The 20,428-nt window shown below is 52.0% G+C and overlaps 1 protein-coding gene across 2 annotated transcripts in view; it reads left to right on the top strand.

Moving 5' to 3' along the window:
- Positions 1-8,343: 8,343 nt before the first annotated feature.
- Positions 8,344-20,428, top strand: part of JADE2 (jade family PHD finger 2) — a gene marked incomplete at its 5' end in the record, with an annotated part of 46,806 nt that continues 34,721 nt past the window's right edge. The window contains 3 exons of one of the 2 annotated variants that reach the window (XM_079702558.1): positions 8,344-8,388; positions 17,559-17,616; positions 19,988-20,076. In XM_079702558.1, coding sequence (XP_079558684.1) covers positions 8,344-8,388; positions 17,559-17,616; positions 19,988-20,076 — 192 coding nt within the window. Of the gene's footprint in view, positions 8,389-17,558; positions 17,617-19,987; positions 20,077-20,428 lie in introns of those variants that run through there. The other variant, XM_079702559.1, reaches the window with a different exon arrangement.

Genomic DNA, 20,428 nt, shown 5'->3' with positions numbered 1-20,428 from the left:
CCGAGTGGGGTGTCTCACACTTTGACTCTGGTCAAGCTGGCCCCTGACTTGGCTGGAGTTACTGCCTGCTGCCAGTTTCTGGGGAGGTGTTTGGAGGCCCCAGGGATCTTCTTTGCCTTCTGCCATCTGTGGCCACTGGGCTGGGGCTGAGAGTCTGAGGACGGACAGGTGGCCTGGCTGGCACATCATCTAGACATCTCCTGGGGCTGGTCAATACCATCTCTAAACCAGCTGGCAAAGGCTCCAGAGGGGTTCCTCTCCCCAGCATGCATTTGTAGCACCACAGAAAAAGCCAAGGCTGGATCTTGCCAGGTCAGTGTCTTCAGCCACAGGCACAGCCCTGGGCAGCTTTTCTTTCTGTTCCAAACCCCAACTGCAGCCCCTGTTTAGAGCCTAGGAGGCAGAAGCTGCTGAATTTGTCCTCTCTTGAATGCCAAACTATGTGCTTTGCACAGGGCTTGACACAGAATAGGCAGCCAGGAAATATTTACTGAATGGCCAACAAAATGAATGTTCACCCTCCCTTAGGGGAGGCCACCTAATGCCACTGACTATATGTGGGAGGGTAAGGATTAGATTCCAGAAACAGAGGAGACAGAAGAAAGTGTGAGTGAACCTCACTTATATCTATGCAATCTTCCCAGATTTCACTTTTTCTCTTCAGGATTCCCAGGAATTCTCCAGGAACTCTAATGTTAGGTTAAGTTTTGTGATCCACTTTTCCTAACCCTCTAAACCTGTGCTACTTCAAGCGTGATCCATGGACCAGCAGCATCAGCATCATCTGGGAACTTGTTAGAGATGCAGAATCGCAGGCCCCACCCCAGACCTAAAGAATCAGAATCTGAATTTGAACAAGATCCCAGGTGATTTATGTGCATGTTATGGTTGGACAAGTACTACCTTAAGCAGCTAGTGAGTGAACATAGGACTTCTCACCTGGCACAGAGGTTGGCTGCTAGAGAGCATGGCTAACTACATCTGGGCTTCTGCCTACCTTAATGACTCAGACAAATTATTGAGTCAGATATTTTCTGTCTCTCCAGTCCTTGAATACTGTCTAGAACATAGTAGGCACTCAATAAATATTTGATAAATTTGATAATTAATCATGCTATTTTCTCAATTTAGGGTGCTTACAGTATGCTGGACCTCTGCTTCTGGACATAAATTGCAGGTTATTAGAAAGATTTATTTTGTCTCCAATAAGAACCCCAGGAAGAATGGCTATTATCAAATGAGCAATTAGTGAAATGCCAGGCCAATTCTTGGTACCATGTGGGTAAGTTCTAAGTGTTTTAAAAAGTGTGGTTCAAGGCCAACAGCATCAAGCATGACTAGGTGCTTGTTAAAAATGCAGATCCTCAGGGCCTGCCCCAGACCTGCCCATTGAGACCCTTTAGGGATGAGGACCCAAAATCTACATTTCTAACAAGCATCCCAGGCACACTAAAGTTTTGAAATTATTGCCTCCTTAATTTACAGAGGAGGAAATTAAGGAAACTGATTTGTGCAAAGTCACAGAGCTGGTGAATGGTGGAGACAGGACCAAACCCACAACTGCCTGAATCTGGAGTCCAGTTTTAACCATATTGTCTGTTATACTGGAAAAACTGATGCCCAGGCTGACTGTGTGTATTTAGCCACATATATCACTTTGTGTGTATTTCATGTGTCCACAAAGTTTGCTAGATTGGGAACTCAGGAAATCTTGGAAGGCAGTGAATGTGTTTTATTTCTCTCAGTATCTGTAGCATCCATTACCATGCCTGGCAACTGGAATGTCCTCAACAAAAGTAGTTTCAATTGCATTTCTACACATATATAATTATCCATTTCTACAATCATGTATATATAGATTACCTCTCATTTTCAGGTAGTATCTTGGAATAAGCTGTAACAACTATAAATATTCCCACTGTCTTCACTCATTCAAATTTGTGCTCATGCCACTCTGTTGACATGGCTCTTGTCAAGATCACCAGTGGCCTCCATGTGGCTGAACCTAATGATCAATTGTCAGTCCTTATCTTACCTGACGCCTTTGCAGCTTTGGACATAGGGCTTTCCTCCCTCCTGAAACTCTCTTCACTTGGCTCCAGGATATTCCTTCTATCTCTCTGAATGCTGTCGCTCCTTTTTTCACTTTTTTTTTTCAATTTTTTTTTTAGTGTGGGAAAATATACATAACATAAATTTTACTATCTTAACCTTTTCTAAGTGTACAGTTCAGTGATATTAAGCACATTCACATTATTGTGCAACCATCACCACCATCCATCTCCAGGGCTCTTTCATCTTGTAAAATTGAAACTCTATATCCGTTAAACAATAACTCCCCATTTTCCCCTTTCCCCAGCCCCTGGCAACCACCATTCTACTTTCTGTCTCTATGAATTTCACTACTCTAGATATCTCATACAAGTGGAATCATACAGCATTTGTCTTTTTGTGACTGGCTTACTTCACTCAGCATAAGGACCTCAAGGTCCACCCACGTTGTAGCCTATTGCAGAATTCCCTTCTTTTTTATTTTACTTATTTTATTATTTTTTAAAATTTTATTTATTTTTGGCTGCGTTGGGTCCTCGTTGCTGTGCTCGGTCTCTCTCTAGTTGCGGCGAGAGGGGCCTACTCTTCATTGCGGTGCGCGGGTTTCTCACTGCGGTGGCTTCTCTTGTTGCGGAGCACAGGCTCTAGGCGCGCGGACTTCAGTAGTTGTGGATCGCAGGCTACAGAGCGCAGGCTCAGCAGTTGTGGCGCACGGGCCTAGTTGCTCCACAGCACGTGGGATCTTCCCGGCCCAGGGCTCGACCCCGTGTCCCCTGCATTGGCAGGCAGATTCCCAACCACTGCACCACTGGGGAAGCCCCCTTCCTTTTTAAATTTGAAAAATATTCCATTCTGTACATATACCACATTTTGCTTATCCATTCATCCATCAGTGGACACTGGGTTTTTTCCACATTTTACCTATTGTGAATAATGCTCTGTGAACACGAGAGTACAAATACTTGTTCAAGACCCTGCTTTCAATTCTTTTGAGTACATACCAGAAATGGAATTGCTGGATCATATGGTAATTCTATTTTTAATTTTTTGAGGAATGGCCATACTATTTTCTACAGTGGTTGTACTATTTTACATTCCCATCAACAGTGTACAGTCATTCTAATTTCTCCACATCCTTGCCAACACTTGTTATTTTCTGTTTTTTTGTTTTTTGTTTTAATTAATAGTAGCCGTCCTAATGGGTGTAAGGCGGTACCTCAGTGTAGCATTTCCTTAATGATTAGTGATGTTGAGCATCTTTTCTTGTGCTTATTGGTCATTTGTATCTCTTCTTTGGAGAAACATCTGGATACTTCTTTTTTAACACCATCTTGCTGATTCTTCTTCATCTTCCAGACCTCTTAACCTTGCAGTGCCCAAGGTTGCCATCCTTGGACCTCTTCTCTTTCTACACCCACTTCCTTGGTGATCTCAAACAGCCCTATAGCTTTAAATACCATGCACCTGCTGAAGACTCTCAAATGGTATCTTCCCCAGACCTCGTCCCTGGGCTAAGGCTGCCATTTCTAGCTGCCTACAGGATGGCTGCATTTAGATACCTAATATGCATCTCAAGCTTAACATGTCTAATGCTGAGCTCCTTATTCTTCCCCCAAACCTACTCCTTCCACAGTTTCCCCCATCTAGGTTAATGGCAGCTCCCTCTTTGCATTGGTTCAAGGCAAAAACTCTTATTGTCATCTTTGACTTCTTGTCTTCTCACACCCCATCAACAAATGCTGTCAGAGCTATCTTCAAAATATATACAGAACTTGACCACTTCTACTGCTACTACTCTAGTCCAAGTTAACATCATCTCCCACCTGTTTTATTGTTATGACCTCCTAACTGATCTTCCTGCTTCAGCCTTTCCCCTTCAGTTTGTCCTTCATCTGGCAGCAGAGTGACCTGCAAAACCCAGTGTCAGAACATGTCATTCTTCTGCTCAAAACCCTCCATATTATCCCTAGCAAAAGCCAAATTCTTAACAATGCCCTATATAATCTCTTCCTTGTACGTGTACATATTAAGCACATTCCTGCCTCAAGGTTTTTGCACTCACTGGTCTAGACAGTGTAGACAGTGTAGTTCTTACAGTTTTGCACTCACTGGTCTAGACAGTGTAGACAGTGGTTCTTAACTTTTATTTCATGCTATGGACCCCTTTGGCAGCCTGTGATGCCTGTGGACTCCTGAGTATAATATCTTTAAATCCATAAAGTAAGCTTCATAAATTATAAAGAAGACCAACTATACTGAAATACAACTCTCAAAATATTTTTAAAATGTGTAATATAGTAATGTATGTGTTTCTTATTAATTCATTAAATTACAAGAGCTAGCAGCATAAGTTTGAAGTAGTGATGAGTGTCATGATATTTTAAGATATTTGCAACAACTATAATGTGATATGAAAATATTTGTGATTTCTGCTGGCAACAATGTCACAGGTGCTGCTAATATCACTGTGATTTGCTGTCTGCATTCATAATCAAAGAACACGCCAAATTTTAACTAGTGAAAATTAAAATATAGTTTTTGTTTCCTGTCTAAGGTTGAGACCCCCTGAATTCTATACTCAGACCTCTGGAGGGAGGTGTCTATGACTCCAGGTTAAGAATCCCTAGCTTAGAATGCTCTTCCTCCATAAACTCTCACAGTTCATTCCTTCACCTCCTTTTACTCAAAAGCCACCTTCTCAGCCAGCTCTTCCCTGAGGACTCTATTTAAATTGCATCCTCACATTCCCTATCCCCCTTTCTACTTAATTCTTCTCCACAGCACTTACCTTCAAATATAATATTTTTTTAACTTTAAAAAAAACTGTATATTTCCTTTAACTAGAAAGTGAGTTGCATGAGAATACGCAGTTTTGTCTGTCATGTTTGTGCTGTGTTCCTAGCACCCAGAATGATGCCTGGAATACAGAAGGCACTCAATAAATATTTGTTGAAAAAAATGAACGATTACATCTCTAAGGACACCATGTTTCTTCTCTTTTTTTTTTTCTGTAAAAAGTTTATGAATGATTTGTGAAACTTTTAAGAAGGATTAAGGAGTTATAATTAGCTTTAATGCTATCATTCTATTTACATTTCCAAGGTTAACCTTAAACAGTAGCAGAGAGCTGTGGGAAGTCAAGGATTCTGATGGAGCGCCCGATCCTAAACAAGAAGTGTCTTCCAAGGACTCTTTAGGTGATCTGGATCGTACCCAAACTCAGGGGAGTACCTCAGAAACGAAGTGCTGCTCATAAAATTCTTTCTTGCCAATATAGCGATCAGGCTCCCATCCCCGATCAAACCAACAATACTAATACTTTTTATTTCTGGCAGTGTGGTAAAATGGAAAACACATAGGTCATGGGGTCTGCTGGACTAGGTGCCAGTTCTGCCACCACTTGCTAGCTGTGTGACTGTTGGTAAGTTGTTAAACCTTTCTGAATAGGTAGCATGGTTTTTGTGAGGATGAAATGGGATGACTAACAGTCCACAGCACAGAGCAGGTGCCCTAAAAATGGTCATCCACTCCCTCTTCTTCCTCTAGGTCATTTTATAACTGCTTGCCATGGGATCCTGATGGCTAAGAGGAGGAGCCTGTCCAGTCCTCTCCTGCATGTAAACCCTCTGCATCTAGACCCAACAAGAGCGGTCCCCTTGAACTGGGCCACTGTAAATTGGGACCTCCACTCTCACCTCATATGTGTGGCTACCATCTGGATCTTGACCATGAAGGCCACAATCATTTACAGTTTTTTCTCCTGGTCTTCCCTTTTGCCCACACTGGGAGATCTTGTGTATGTCCCTCAGTTTCTCAGTGCTAAGAGCTTTCAGGGAGTGTATTCACACCCTTCCAAAATGTAGGCACCAGGAAAAAGTGCTAATGTGCACTGCGTACTCTGAGCCAGGCCCTGCTGTACACATATAGTGTGTGTGTGTGTGTGTGTGTGTGTATACACACACACACACACACACACAGGGCCTCGGGAAGCCTCCAACTACCCCATTCTACAAAAGAGGAAAAAGAGACCCAGAGATGAATTCACTTGCCCACATGAAGCAACCTCTGAACTGCAGAGCCAGGATTAGAGCCCAGGTATTTAACCATTTTGTTACATGCTCACAACCTGCAACATCTGTTTCTAGGCACTGAGCTTGAGGTTGGGAAAATCCTACCAACTGACCACTAAAAGCTAGAACAGGTCTAATTGGGAGGTGATACCTAGCCCCTCAGTCTTGCCAGACAAGCCTCCCCAGACTTTGTGAATGAAGGCCAAGGAAATGTTGCAGTGACTCTCTTTGAGCTCGTATTTCTTTCCTGTTGCAAAAGTGCTTATTTCAGCATCCATCATCTCCCTCTGTTGTGTAGACAATCCGCCCTGTCAGAGGATTTGTGCTGTTATTATGAGTTTGTTTATTATTAGATTTATTTCTCCTATAAGCAAATGTGTTCACAACATTCCACCGGGGGATCTTCTTAATTGTCACATAAATGTCATCTTATGTAAATTGAATATTTATCTTTCCACAGAAGGGGTGGAGGGGAAAGAAAGAATAAACAAACTTCAGTCTTGGAGAGGGAAGGTGGTTTCTGTCCCAGTTCACAACTCACCCACGTGCCTTCAAAGCCAAAGGTGAGGTGAAGAAATTATTGGACCATCTTTGAGGGGCAGCCAAAAAGGAGGGGGAAGAAAAAGTTGGCAATGATGCTTTGAGGATATTGGGCCAGGCTCCCAGGTCTCCCCCCCCAAACCCCGCCTGAGACCGGACCACCCCCTCCCTAGCTGGGAGCATCTGAGAAGGCTGCAGCTTGCCCCCCACTTATCCCCATCCAGAAGGCCAGCCCTGCTCCTTCCTCGAGAGAAGGTGAGCGCGGCGGGCGCAGCGGGTTGGGTGGGTGTGGCCCGCGGCTCCGGGAACGGACCCAAGGCCCCGCCACCGCCCGAGAGCCGCCCGACAGCCCGCCTGCCTGGCGAGCGCAAGCTCTTCTTCCAGAAACTGCGAGGATCCCAGCGCACTGTTTGTGCACCACAAGGTCAAGTCGGGAAGTGGAGCCGGAGGAGGAGGGGCGAGGAGGCGAAGGGTGGGGAGAGGGGCGCCCCGCTTCCTCGCCAAGTGCCAATCCTTGGAAGTTGCCCCTTGGTTTTTAACCCTTTAGGGGGACTGGGAAGGACGAGCAAGGGGGAGGTGGTTACCCCGGGGCAAACTCCTACCGGGCCCAGGACGTGCAGCCACCCACCCACCCATCACTGCGTTCCCTACCCCCCGGAAATGCGGGGCAGAGCTGGGCGCCAGGAGGCACTCGGGCGGGGGAAGGGGGCGACGAACCCGAGAGGGACCCTCTCTACGGACCGCCCTTCCTTCTTGAGGTCGCCCACAATTTCAAGTTTCCCCCGCCCGGCATGTTAGTTTCCATCTGCTGTGGGTGGGGGAGGAGAGCCGCGCCCCCTCCCCCAGACTCGCGCGCGCCCCTCCCCTCCGCTCCTGCCAGCACTTTCTGCTCACTTCTGGCGCTGCGAAACGCCACGCGATTTATTCGTTTCGCATTTTAAAACCAGCGATTCAGGATCGGGGCCTAGAGCGAGGGTCTTCCAGCGCTGGAACCCCGGGAGGCGGGGTGCTCAGTGCAAACCTCGTTCCCTCCGCGAGTGTCGCCTTCAGGCTGTTATTTGCAAAGAAACGTCTTTTTGACGCAGGGAGAAATGGCAAATTTTAAGTACGTCATTAATATGGCGCCAAAAGATTTTTTTAAGTATAAGCTTGCTTTTTTTTTTTTTTTTAAGGTTGCGGGGGGCGCCGCCCGGGTCTGGGGCGCGAAGGGGGCGGGGTGTGAGCAGAAAGTGTGAGTGAGAGAGTGGAGGGGCGGGGTATGTGTGTGAGTGTGTGAAGTGTGAGCAGACCTGATGGGACTTGCACGGGCGCAGCCGCCGCTTGGGCCCGGCCCTGGGGACAGGGCGGGCTGGGGGCGCCCCAGAGCCCGTGGGGAGTCCAGGCCCGAGGTGCAGGCAAGAGGGCGGTCCGGCAGGGTACCCTCCCCCCGGAGGCCTGCAACGCTACCTGAACCCGCAGCTGAAGCCAAACAACTGGGCGGGGGGGGGTGGAGGGGCGCGGGGGGTGGTGTCAGGAGTGGAAATCCGAGTGAATAAGAAAAAAGTGGCTACTCCCCCTCCCTCGCTCCTCCCGCCCGCCCCCACCCCACCCCCACCCCAACACATTTTTTTTTTTTTCTAAAGAGATCACAAGGAAGTCTTGGTTTAAAAAGAAACAGAAACATACACAGGGGGGTTGGTGAATGGTGCCGACCGCGGCCATCGCAGTTGGAGGCTATTTGGGGGGGGTGGTTAGAAGCGTCCATGGAGTTACTTTGCACCCGCTCCTAGCGGCAAGGGCTTAGGTCTGGCGGGCTGACAGTCCCCGGCAGGGTGCGGTGCCGGGGACCCCACGGGCCCGGCCGCCTCCCTCGCCACGACCCCGGATGGATGCGCGCCCCCCGCCCGCCCGCGCCGGCCCCAGGAGCTCCGGGTTTCAGGAGCATCCTTCCCACGCCGGCCCAGCCGCGGCGCGTAGCCGGGGGTAGCGGCCCTCGGAAGGGCACCGCGGAGCAAGGTAAGATCCAGCCCCCGGCGACTGGCCCTGCGCATCTCCACGGCGTTATTTTGTGTTTTTGCAACAGATCTCCAGCGCTCCTCGCTCCCTCGCGCTCTCTCTCTCTCTTGCTCGCTCGCTCCCTCTCTCTCCTGCTGGCTGCTTGTTCTAGGAAGCCAGCGCGCGGCGGGGGGGGGGGGGGGGGGTGCCGATGCACAGCACAGGGGAGAGAGATTGCGCATGTTGGTCAGTCGTGTTTTAAAGAGTACATTGCGGGGAGGCTGAGAGGGGCGCATGCAACAACAACTTTTGGAAGGGTGAGCTTGGCGACCTTCTTTATTAATGACTGCGGCAAAGCGCCCCCGGGCCGGGGAGGGGGCGCGGGCGGGCGGGGGCGCGCCGGGGCTGCAACTTGCCCCGCGGGCTCTGGCAGGGCGGAGGGGCTGCGGCTGGAGACCTGTGCGGAGAGGAGGTCGCGCGGCGGGGGACGTGGGTTCGGAGGACCCGGGGCTATCTGCCCTCCTGTCTCCCCGAGTTTATTTTGTTGATACGCAGCACGTCCGGGCGCCGAACCGGGCTGAGCCGGTGCACATGACCCTGCGCTGGGCTCACGTGCAGCCGGTCCGGTCCCAGACACCTTCCGGGGGCCACCGCCTCCGCCCTGTCGCCCCCTCTCCGGGCTGGGTGCACGCGGGCTCTGCACGCGGGGGCAGCATGCTCAGCTCCCGGACGCGGAGGCTCTGCACAAATTAAGCACAGTTTTTTGGAGGGGCGGGGGATACCCTTTCCAGGTGAGTATGGAGGGTGCGCAGTCCCAGCGCGGGGGGCGCGGGCTGGGGGTCGGGGGCAGCCCCCCCTCCAGGGCTGCGCGGGAGTCCAGCGGGGGAGAAGCGCTGGGAGTGGAAATGTACCGGCGGCGGCCGGAGCGGCGGGTGCGCGCCCGCGGGGCGACGGCAGGGGGCGTGGCCCTTGTTTACCTTCTCCCAAGTCTGCCGGTTCGCGTCCCGCTCTGGGGACGGTTCTGCAGTCCCCTGCCGTCCGCCTCCACCCCTGAGCCCTGGGTAGTACCGGGAAGATGTAGGCAAGCGGCGGCCCGAGCCTGGGACTTACACACCTGACTCCCAAATGAGTGACATTGCAGCCCCCGCCCCCACCAAGCACCGCTGCAGTCCCTCTCCCGGATCCCCGGCCCCGCCCCGCCCCCGGCAGAGGCATCTTCCCGGCCTCACCTCCTTCCTCCCTCTCCCCTCTCTCCCTCCCTCCTTCCCACCCACTCGCCTGCGCCTGCGGAGCCGCTCCTGCCCGCCTCCTCCCCGCCTGGGTGCAGACTTGTGGCTCCCTCCGGTCCATTCCCGCTTATCCCTGGGCCCTGAGACACCCTCTTCTTCAGGCCAAGGGATGAGAGGGGGTCAGCTTGATGACTCGTAGCTTTAATGTCAGAAAAGGGGAATGTCTGCGAGACAAGCAGGAAGCCTTCGCTATAGCTTCTAGAGGCCCAGGACACCCACCCTTCCTACACACACACCATCCCCACACACACAGCTGCCACCCCCCAAGGGGCTCGGCTGCCCTCACCCGCTACGCCTAAGCCCCTCCTCCAGCCCCGAGGGCCAAGGCCACCTCCCGGCGCCACCCCCGGCCCGAACCGCTTCTTGCCCTTCCTTCGACTGGGCCGGAGCCCCCCGCAGCCACCTCCGGCTCCTCCTCCCGGCTCCCGCGGTCAGAATCACGCCGGCGCGCCTCCAGCCTGCTGTCCCCCGGACTGCCTTTAGGGGCAGGCTGGAGACGCGCGCCACCCCCTCCCAATCCTCTTAACCTCTGCTGCCGGCCGGGACATTTTTCCTTAGCACCTTGAACGCAGATCTCCTGCCCTGGGCTACTGGGAACGGGAAGGGCTGTGCTTCCCTTTTCTCGGTGCCAAGGGCAGGAAGCATCCGGCGCCTCTGGTCTCTGCAGACTCCCAAACCTTGCCCCGCGCTTAACATTCTCTCCCACTCCTTTACCCCACGCCCCCGCCGCCCCCATCTACTGCGGGATTCCAAGACACAAAGTTTCATATAGGGTCTGAGTTTTCAGGGTGTCATCAGGAGGCGTCGTGTTTGCACTGCGAACTGAGGAGCTGAGTGGGCACGACTGACCTGCCACCTTGCCTTTGTTGCAAGGGGGAGGAGCCCTGAGCTTTGAGTCCAGACAAGCTGTGAGGATGTCCCTTTAACGTTTATGTTTGCAAACCGAGTCCTGGGCCTGGGTGGTGGTAGGGCTGCCTGGCCCCTCCTGCCAGGGTGGCATTAACTCCCTCCCTTCACTGGTAAAATTCCCAGTAGGACATTTGGCAGAAGAGCTGGGCAGGGAGCTGCCAACCAGGCCTGGCCCTGTCTCCTGGGTTCCCAGGGTGCTGGCTTCTCCCCTACCCTGACTTCTTCTCCCACCTTAGGGCCCCAAGTGAAGGCACCATCCCTCCCATCCCATCTTCCTCAGGCGGGTTGGGACTCGCAAAGTGATCTAACAAGAAGAGAAGGAAAATAACAACAGAGTAACTGTAAGAGGAAGGAATGAGTAATAAAGCCGACCCAGGCAGGGAGGAGGGCTTTTATGTTTAAGAGATGCTATTTGCTTTTTAGGTCACAGGCTGCAAAAACAGGCTTTGATCCGAAGTGGGCGAATAATTTATTGAGAAAGTTTGCATGGTAGGGGAAAAAAGGGATGTTTGTTTGATCTGGAGGCCTCTCAGTTGTCCCAAGTGTTGTTGGCTGTTGTTTAGAGTGGAAAAGCATTTGGTTCCACAGCAAATGCCTCACCGAGGGAAGTCCTCGCCCCAGGCAGCAAGACTTGCAGTGAATGTTGGTTTTGAAATTGTTTAGCCAAGGGTCTCCCCAGCACTTTTGGAGTTGAAGTGTTTAAGGATAGAGTTGTTTGGGCTCGGGATGCAGCAAATGTGTCCAGAACATTTCCCATCCGACTGGCTTTTCCTTTCCCTAAATTGCCTGGCTAAACAGCCAATAACACTGATCCAAGAGGCTGTCAGAAATCTCCACTTAGCTTTCATTGACAGGTGAGGTGGGACTGCTGGTCCCCAGCCCCCAAGTCCTTCCAGAATCATGAGGTTAGGGTTTTGACACTGACTTCCACATCCTTGAGGCTGGGGGCAAGGTATTCTGGTTAATCAGTGTTCCAGTTAACAGGGAGGTACTTGTTTTATCCCCAAGACCCAAGTCAGAGGCTTCCAGTCCAAATTCTTAACAGCTCATCCAGCAGGCTCTTTGTGGGCCTCACAGTTTTCCCTTTAGGTTCTCCAAGGGGAGGCCAAGTCAGAGTTATGAGGAGGGGGGGTACCCCTTGCTTGCCCTGTCCTCCACATAGGACCCTCACTATGTGTCTCAAAGATGAGAAACCCAGGAAGATTCTCAGAAAACCCATAGGAATCTGGAATACCCTAGCCATACCTGGGAGTTGTAGGTCTGTGCATTGTACACTGTACCTCCTAGGTGGGGAGGGGGGCAAGGTGCACTATTTGGAGCCAGACAGTCTAGGTTTGAATGCTAGCTTTGCAGTCACCAGCTGTGGCAATTGCTCTGTGCCTCAGTTTCTTCATCTGCAATTGGGGTTAATAACAGTACCTACCTCATGGTGAGTGTGTGGATTAAGCGATATATTGCATAAAGAAGACTATGCACAAAGCCAGACATGTGGTAAGCACTTGATTAGTATTAGCCATTCTTACTATTATTATTAATGACCTGGATAGGACCCCAATGCAGCTGACCTTTGATCTCTCCCCTTTAGGCTAGGCCAGAGAGCCAGCTCCCTTCTCTGAAGAAGGGATCAGAAGGACCCTGCAGTTGCCAATGGGCAGCCATCCATGGGAGCGAGTGGACTGAGCTTTGCCCTCTCTGAGGTGGAGGGTAGGGTGCGAAGGTGCTGAAGGACAAAGTAGACAAAGCCCCTTTCTGTCTCCCAGGATCCCCTTGGTATGTCCCCAGAACTGGGACTGGAGGGTGGGTGTGGACAGTGAGTTCTAGGGGAGATGGGTGCCCCCTGGGACACTTGGAATTGCAGGTGGGCAATGATGGGTGTTGGAGGAGGGTTAGGCTCCCCCATGATCGGAGAAGTAAGTTTGAGCATCTGTGTATATAAAATCACTTTTGTCATGGCAGTTACTGTCCCTGAGAAGGCATCAAAGTTAATGAGAGATAGGAAAGAGTGGGGCTCTGACCCCCGTTTAAAATGGTTTAAGAGTGTGCAGCTCTTGTTTTCTGAATGTCTGGCCTTCCCGACACAAGCAGGCTCTGAGGACAGGTTTTCCAGCCGAAATATGATTAAATTGTATTAGCATCTTATTACATACACGCCTTAGTGGTCTGCCTCAGACAGGGAGAGTTTTTGTTTCTCTTTGAAAGATTGTGTCTGGAATGGTAAATTGCCTGCTTGAAAGCCTCCCCACCCCCTCTTTTTTTAAGGAGGAAGACGAAATCCTGCTGTGTGTGGTGGCAGGCTGGGTAGACCTGGTGGCCCCCAGAGAGGAGAGGCCAGAGGCCAGGTTGGGGTGTTTTAACTGCCTAGGGAGCTGCTGCAGTAGCAGGCCTGAAAGGCCCACTGTTTCCAGGGTCAGCTGGAAGGGCGTTAATGGAGGCCCAGGGTGTTTATTTGAGTTTATTTGTGGGAAGGTCTTTAAAAGGGGGCTGGCATTGGGCATTGGTGTTTCAAGTCCAGACCCGAGGCCCCCACTAAGACCAATGGCTAGTGTTGCCAAGAAAACATCTGCCACCAAATTGCTGCCCTATTACTGAGTTGACATTGATCATTAGCCAGGAGCCCAACCAAATAAAGCCTCCTGGAAAATGTGTGAGGTTAAGACAGGGAAGGCGGGCTATGCAAACGGGACGAAATCTTGGGCTGGGGTGTTTGCTCCCGCAAGCTGTGAGCAGGCCAGCTGGGCTGTGTGGTCCCACACTTCTAGAGGGAGGAGACAAGAACACACTCGGCACTCCATGTGTACCAAGCCCCTGTTATGTGCTGGGGCACCAGCAGGGATCCAAACAGTTGCGCCTTTTACTCTCGTGGAACGTATATTCCCAAGGAGAAGGACATTCAACAAGTAGCTCAACAAATACAAATTGTGATGGGTGCTCTGAGGAAGCTGACTGATTGGGTGGTTGGCTTTCTGTAGATAAGGCAGCTGGCATAGACCTCTGTGATGTTTAAGCAGAAACTTGAAGGATGAAAAGTCAGATGTGCCTAGGCTGCGTAGACCATTCCAGGCGGAGAGCACACCTGTGCACAGGTCTTGAATCATGGACTGTTTGGTTTGTTTCGGGAAATGAAAGGAGGCCAGTGTGGCTGGGAAGTGGTGGGGATGGGGGCGGTGGTCAGTTTGTGGTAGGCAGGGGTAAGATCACGTAGGGTCTTATGGTCCGAAGCTTGAGTTTTGCCCTTTGAGCAGCAGGAAACCTTTGAAAGATTTTAAATAGGGCATGACATGATCTGATTTATGCTTTTTGAAGATTATTCTGGCTGCTGTGTGGATCTTGGATTATGAGGGAGCCATAGCGGAAGCTGGAAGATGAATGAGGAGTCCTGCAAGAGATGAGACTGGCTTGGACCAGTATGGTAGCAGTAGAGATAGGGGAAAGGTGGGTGGATTCTCTCTGTGTCCTGGAGGGAGTGCCCACTGGACTTGCAAGGGTTGGCGGTGGGGCGGAGGAGGCTGTGGGCTGCTGCTCATTGAGGAGACTCAAAGAGGGGACCTGAAGGACAGCCGTGTGTGTCTCCGTGCTGGGGACGGTGTGGGAGTGCAAGTGGGCTGGTGGCAATGGCAGGAAAAGGGGACACTTTCTTTCCCAGAGTCTTCTTTGTAGGTAAGGTTTCAGGAGCACTTTCTGTCCCTAAAAGCAAGTGCCTTGTGACCCTGAGGTATTTTCCCAGAGCAGACCTTGCTTTGGGAGAGGTTGGGGAAGGCAGTGGAAAAGGAAAACCAGAGGCCAAGACCATGTCTTGGCACTCCCATCCCCCACCTGCATGTATAGCCTTGGATTTCAGCTTTGGTAAAAGAGTACTCCCTGTCTCCTTTGCTGGGTTGGAGAGGGCCTTCATGGGGCAAAATGCTATGCCGCAGGGGAGCCCAGGCCTCATTTGGGGCTTCATTAGCCACTGACAGTAGAGGCTCACCTGAGGCAGGGAGGCCTTTGGAACAGACTTGGCTCAAAGGGAAGAAGCAAAGCAGTGGTTTCCCTCTGAAGCCTAGTTATTATTCCAGTTAAGCCACCGCAGAATCTGCTCCCTTAATAACACACTGCTAAGGAGGACTCGGGGGTGTTTCACGGAGGGCAGGTTGGACGGGCGGCTGGCTGAGGGTGGGGTGCAGGTCTGCACGCCAACGGGGCACTCTGGTCCTAGGCAGTGAGAAGGTCATTGGCAGTCAAGAGGTCCTGTTGTAGGGGACCTTGCTTACTGTACAGGCTCACTGCCTCGCTGAGGAGGCCTTCAGGTGGGTGCTGGTTAGGAGGACTGTCCACCTGGCCCGAGTCCGCTGTGGAATTAAGAACCAGCACTCATACGGAGTGCCAGCCACTGTGCTAAGGGCTTTATACTGCTCTCATTTACTCACCAGCTGATTCTGGCCCACAGATGTGTTTAGTTTGGCCCTCTCAAAGTGTTTTAAAAATCTGAATCAGTTGCCAACATTTTAAGTTCAGGAGATTTATGTAAAATTCCAGATCCAGTTTGTGTCCTTTGGGAGGTGTGTCTTTTCCAAGGTCCCTGGTCTACTGAGGGGTGCAGGTAGGATTTGAACTTGGCCTCCCTGAATCCAGTGCTCCTACTTTATATGCTATGAGAGAGCCTGGCTTACAAGTGCCCCTTTTCTGGAAATGAAGAGAAATGCAATTCATGTAGAGGATTGCAGGAGAAAACAGGTGGGTGCACTTAGAGCACCTCTCCCCCTGCTCCTGTTCCACCTGTGACAGGGCTGTGTTGGCAAGATGTAGGCTAGAGTCAAGAGTTCTGTTAAAGTCACCTCATCACACTCAGACCCCAGAGGATAGCAAGGATAGGCAGCTGTGGGTGGTGGAGCATTATTGCCCCATTCAGTGTATGACCTGAGCCACTGGGCTGCTTGCACTCTGCTGCACGGAGGCAGGGTAGCCTAAAGGTCAAGAACATGGTCTTCTGAGTCAGACCTCTTACGAGCACTGTGATCTTGGGCAAGTCACTTAACCTCTGAGCTTCATTTTCCTCAGCTGCAAAAGGGAAGCAGCCATCAGGCCCACCAGCACCAAAGGGCTGTTCTGAGGCCTCAGTGAGGTCCCTGTGTACCAGGACGCACCCCCTCCCCAAGCAATGGGTGCTTAGCAGTTTTAGCTCTTGTTCCTGCCTCCTTGGCATCCATGCTACCACCAGGCATCCCTCCGTACCCCCACACCCTCTAGAGAGCACTTTGCCTGCACCTTTGGAGCTGGGCAGCAAGCAGCCCCAGTGAACCTTCCTGTCATCCTGATCCTGCTACTGGGGACACGGGGGTGGAGAGAAGCTCCTGGCTAAGGTCAAGTATGAGGCAGGAGGGTACTTCTGAGTAGCTCAGAGTTCTGGGTAGTCACACCCCACCTTAGAAAGCCAATGCTCCCTGGTCTCTGCAGGGCCACAGTCAAATAAGGTGACCCCCAGGCTTGGGCATGAGCAGACTTGAGATGACAGCAGGTGGCAAATGGGATTCCGAGTGGGGGTGGGGAGCCTGGCTGGCCTGCAGCTGGGACGGGCAGCGGGGCTTTTTCCCTACTGACACTGGCTCCTTGTCCTTTGCTGTGGACAGTGAGGCAGCCCAGGGTCTAGACTGACAGGAGCACGGTGGAAAGCACTCTGGGCCCTCAGTCCCAGGTCTCTTCTCACGTTAGGACTCGGCCACTGACTAGCTGTGAGACCCGGGGCAGGTTAATAAGCCACTCAGTGTGCTCCCCTCCAAGAGGGGACAAGAGCAGGCTCTGCCACCCAGGACTCTGCAGGATTAGAGGAAATAGTGGGTGGGAAAGCACTTCCAAGAGGCAGGAGCTGACAAGGGCACAAAGGCAGCTCAGTGTGGGCTCAGAGATCAGACCACGTGGATTCAAATCCCAGTTCAGCCAGTCACTAGCAGGACAAGGCACTGAGCCTCCTCCGTAAAAGAAGCTAATAGCTCACAACTCCCCAGGTTGTTAGGAACTGAGATAGCATGGGTAGGGGAAAGAGCTCAGGATGGGAGAGCTGCCCCTCCTACCTCGAAGTTAAATACTGTAGTGGAGAGAAAGTTGGTTTTTACTTCTATCTGGAGAAGGACATTGAGGGGAGGGAGGGCAGCCCAGCCCAGCCCATTCACCCTGGGCCTGGTGTGGCTCGGGGTCCCAGCTTGCAGCCTCCCTGCCCCCACCCCATTTCCACACCCCTCTGGCTGCCGCTCTCAGTATGTGCCCTCAGTGCTGTCTGGACTGGCTTGTCCCTCAGCTCCCATAACCTGGTCCTCCTGGAAGAGTCGGTCTTGTTTCCTGTGCCCTCCCTCCTCAGCACCCAGCAGGGTACCACCTGTAACTTGCAGGTGAGAGTGGATTCTTCGGTGGGCCTGAGTTTCCTTGAGTGGAAGCTGGCACTGGGCAGGTCCTGGTCTCTGTTCATTCTGGGGCTGCTGACCCCCTCCGTCGTCTTTGACCAGACTCTCCGTTGTCTGAGGCTCTGGGCTCAGGAGGTGGGAGATGCCGCCCCCTCTCTCAGCCCCAGGGCCCATGGAGGTGGGCGGGGAGAGGGTGAGGCTGGTGAGGAGAAGGCTAGGGCACCACCTTGTTCTCACTCTTTCTCTGCAGTGGGGTGCGTGTGGGGGGGTAGGTTATTGGGCAATTTTCTGAGAGATTGAGGATTTCCCAAGCCGCCTGTGAGTATAATGGGGCCTGCCTTTCATTGCAGATGGAAGAGAAGAGGCGAAAGTACTCCATCAGCAGCGACAACTCTGACACCACCGACAGTAAGGCCTTCCATCTGGGGCTCCTACAGGGAAAGTGTTTGCATAATTATCAGGCCCACAGGCCCAGGCGGGGGGGACACTGCCCCATGGTCTCAATGTTGATGAAAGCATAAACCAGGCCAGGTCTCTCTGCTCCTGAGAAACTCCCCATACCACTCTGGCCTCCAGGGCCTTGCTGTCCTCTTCACTCTACTCCCCTTTACCCTCTAGCTCTCAGCCCCATGTGTTTTGCTCTGGTTGGAACAGATCAACTCCCCTCTGGGCCTTTGCCTATGCTGTTCTTGGCTGCTAGGAACACACCCCTCTCCCTCTGGCCCTGCCGTTGAGTCAGGGCCCTGTAGAAGTGTCCACACAACAGATAAAAAAACCTGTCACTCTTCATTATAGTGACCTGATAAGTATCATTTCCTAACCAAGTATCATTTCCTTATTAAGGTAAGCTCCTTGATAAGAGGGGTCATGTGTTGCTGACTGCTGTATCCAGCTAGATCGGGCACATAATAGGTGATCAGTAAATGTTTGCTGAAAAAAATTAATGAAGGAGTCTGACCTTCATGGGATCTTGGCAACAGAACCTCAGGGTAGACTTGTGCGGGGGCTGGGTGTGCCAGCCCTGGATATGGGGCGGGGGGCACTGTTACAGAGAAAATGGGGCTTAGGGAGCCTCTTCTGAAATACGGAGGCGAAAAGAGAGGTTTGTGTCAGGTGAGGGCTTTTTTCTGGTACTAGAAGGCAGCTCTTCTTAGATGCCCTAGGAACCTGGGCCTGCATGAGCCAGTCGGAGTAAAGAGTTCCATTCTGCCCTGTGTAGGAGAGACTCTCTGCCAGGAACATCCCACTTAGCGGTGCCCTCTGGTGAAATCCCAGGCTGAGGAAGAGCCTGCACTGCCAGGGAGGCCGGGCCTGGAGCCCTGCAGCTGTAGACCTTAGTTTGTTCACGTATGTGGTGAGCATCTGGGATTGGGGAGATCTCCTAAGGCCCCTTAGAGCCCCCGGAGTTCTCTAATCCCCCAGAGCCTGAGGACACATGCACTAGAATGAGAAATCGGGTCCCAGCCCCTTCTCTCCCTCCAGGTTTCACTCATTGTCTTTTGGGGTCTGTTTGCTCAGCTTGGCTCTGGTGTCTGACCTGGCCCGCTGTTCCTCCCTGCAGCAGTAGATCACAGCGTCTGGCCCTTTGTGGCTGCAGTCACGCTGCCTGTGGCCTGTTTCAGTAGAGCCAGGAAGAACTGCATCCTCTGCTTCTAACTTTATTTCAGGCAAAGGAACCCTTGAGGGCCAGGCACCCGCAAGGGAGAGCATGTGGGCAGCTGAGCCCTGTTTCTGCATTGGAGTTGGGCCAGGCTGAAGCATCCTCCCTTTTCACCATTCCCCACCACTACCCATCCGTAGCTGCTGCTCCTTTGACCCATAGGAGTGGGGGCCAACCTGAGTGTAGTCCAGCGAGGGCCTCTAGACCCTACTGATAATAGGTAATCTTTATCAAGGCAGCGCTGTGTGCTAGGGACTGCGCTAAGACTTTACAGGCATGATATCATTTTTTTTTTTTTTTTTTTTTTTTTTTTTTTTTTTTTTGCGGTAGGCGGGCCTCTCACTGTTGTGGCCTCTCCCCTTGCGGAGCACAGGCTCCGGAGCACAGGCTCAGCGGCCACGGCTCACGGGCCCAGCCGCTCCGCGGCACGTGGGATCCTCCCAGACCGGGGCACGAACCCGCGTCCCCTGCATCGGCAGGCGGACTCTCAACCACTGCGCCACCAGGGAAGCCCCAGGCATGATATCATTTAATTCTCACAACAACTCTTTGAAGATAGTTATTCTCTGCCCCCATTTTATAGAAAAGCAAGTTGAGGCTCAGAGAGACTAAGTCATTCGTCCAGGGTGAGGAGCTAGTAAGTGGCTGAGCCAGGGCTCAAGGTTAGTCTGTGGGTCTGCTTTAGAGCAGCAGTCTTCCCATTACCTTGTCTCACTTCTGCATACCCACTGGGCATCATCCCAGAGTGTCTGATCAGCAGTGGGGGTGGAGAGTGGCCACAGAAGGCTTATTATAGCCCTCCTTCACCAAGGAGGAAGCAGAGGACCAGAGAGGGCAAGGGACGTGTCATGGATCACACACAGGAAGCTAATACTGAGTCCTTGTCCAGCTGCCTTTCACCTCCCAGGCCTCTTCTGGTTGGTGGGTAGAGGAGGCATCATGTCCCCATTCATCGCTGGAAAGGCCCAGAGCAGGGGCAGTCCACCAGGTGCTTACAGAGGTCTCCACCTCCTGAACATTCAAGCCAGAGCTTTCCTGACAGGCTTCCTTTCCTTGGACATGGGTGGGTGGTGTTCCTGGCCTTCCAGGGGCCCCTCATGGGCTGTTCTTTCTCTGCAGGTCACGCTACATCTGCATCAAGATGCTCCAAACTGCCCAGCAGCACCAAATCAGGCTGGCCCCGGCAGAACGAAAAGAAACCCTCAGAGGTGGGTAGTGACAAGTATCCTGGAGAAGGATGAAACAGAGGTGGGAAGGAGAGGGAGGGATGTATGGGGGAAGTGCAGGTATATGGGGGGGGAGGATTCCTGGCAGAGGGTGCAGTCATTGCAGAACAAGACCAGTATGGCTGAGTAGAGTGGATGGGAGGAAGGGGTGGGGGAGCCAGTTCTCATAACCTTGTAGGTTGTTGTAAAGATGTTCCTATTGATCTGAGTGAGAGGAGAAGCCTTTCAAGGATCATAAGCAGGGTAATAATATAGTCTGCTGTTTTAATGAAAGGTCCCACTGGCTGCTGTGAGGAGGAGGGAATATGTGGGGCAAGGGTGGGAGCGGGGAGGA

Source organism: Hyperoodon ampullatus, assembly GCF_949752795.1.
Source record: "Hyperoodon ampullatus genome assembly, chromosome: 4".
Lineage (NCBI taxonomy): Eukaryota > Metazoa > Chordata > Mammalia > Artiodactyla > Ziphiidae > Hyperoodon > Hyperoodon ampullatus.
This window is presented reverse-complemented; position numbering and strand designations above follow the sequence as displayed.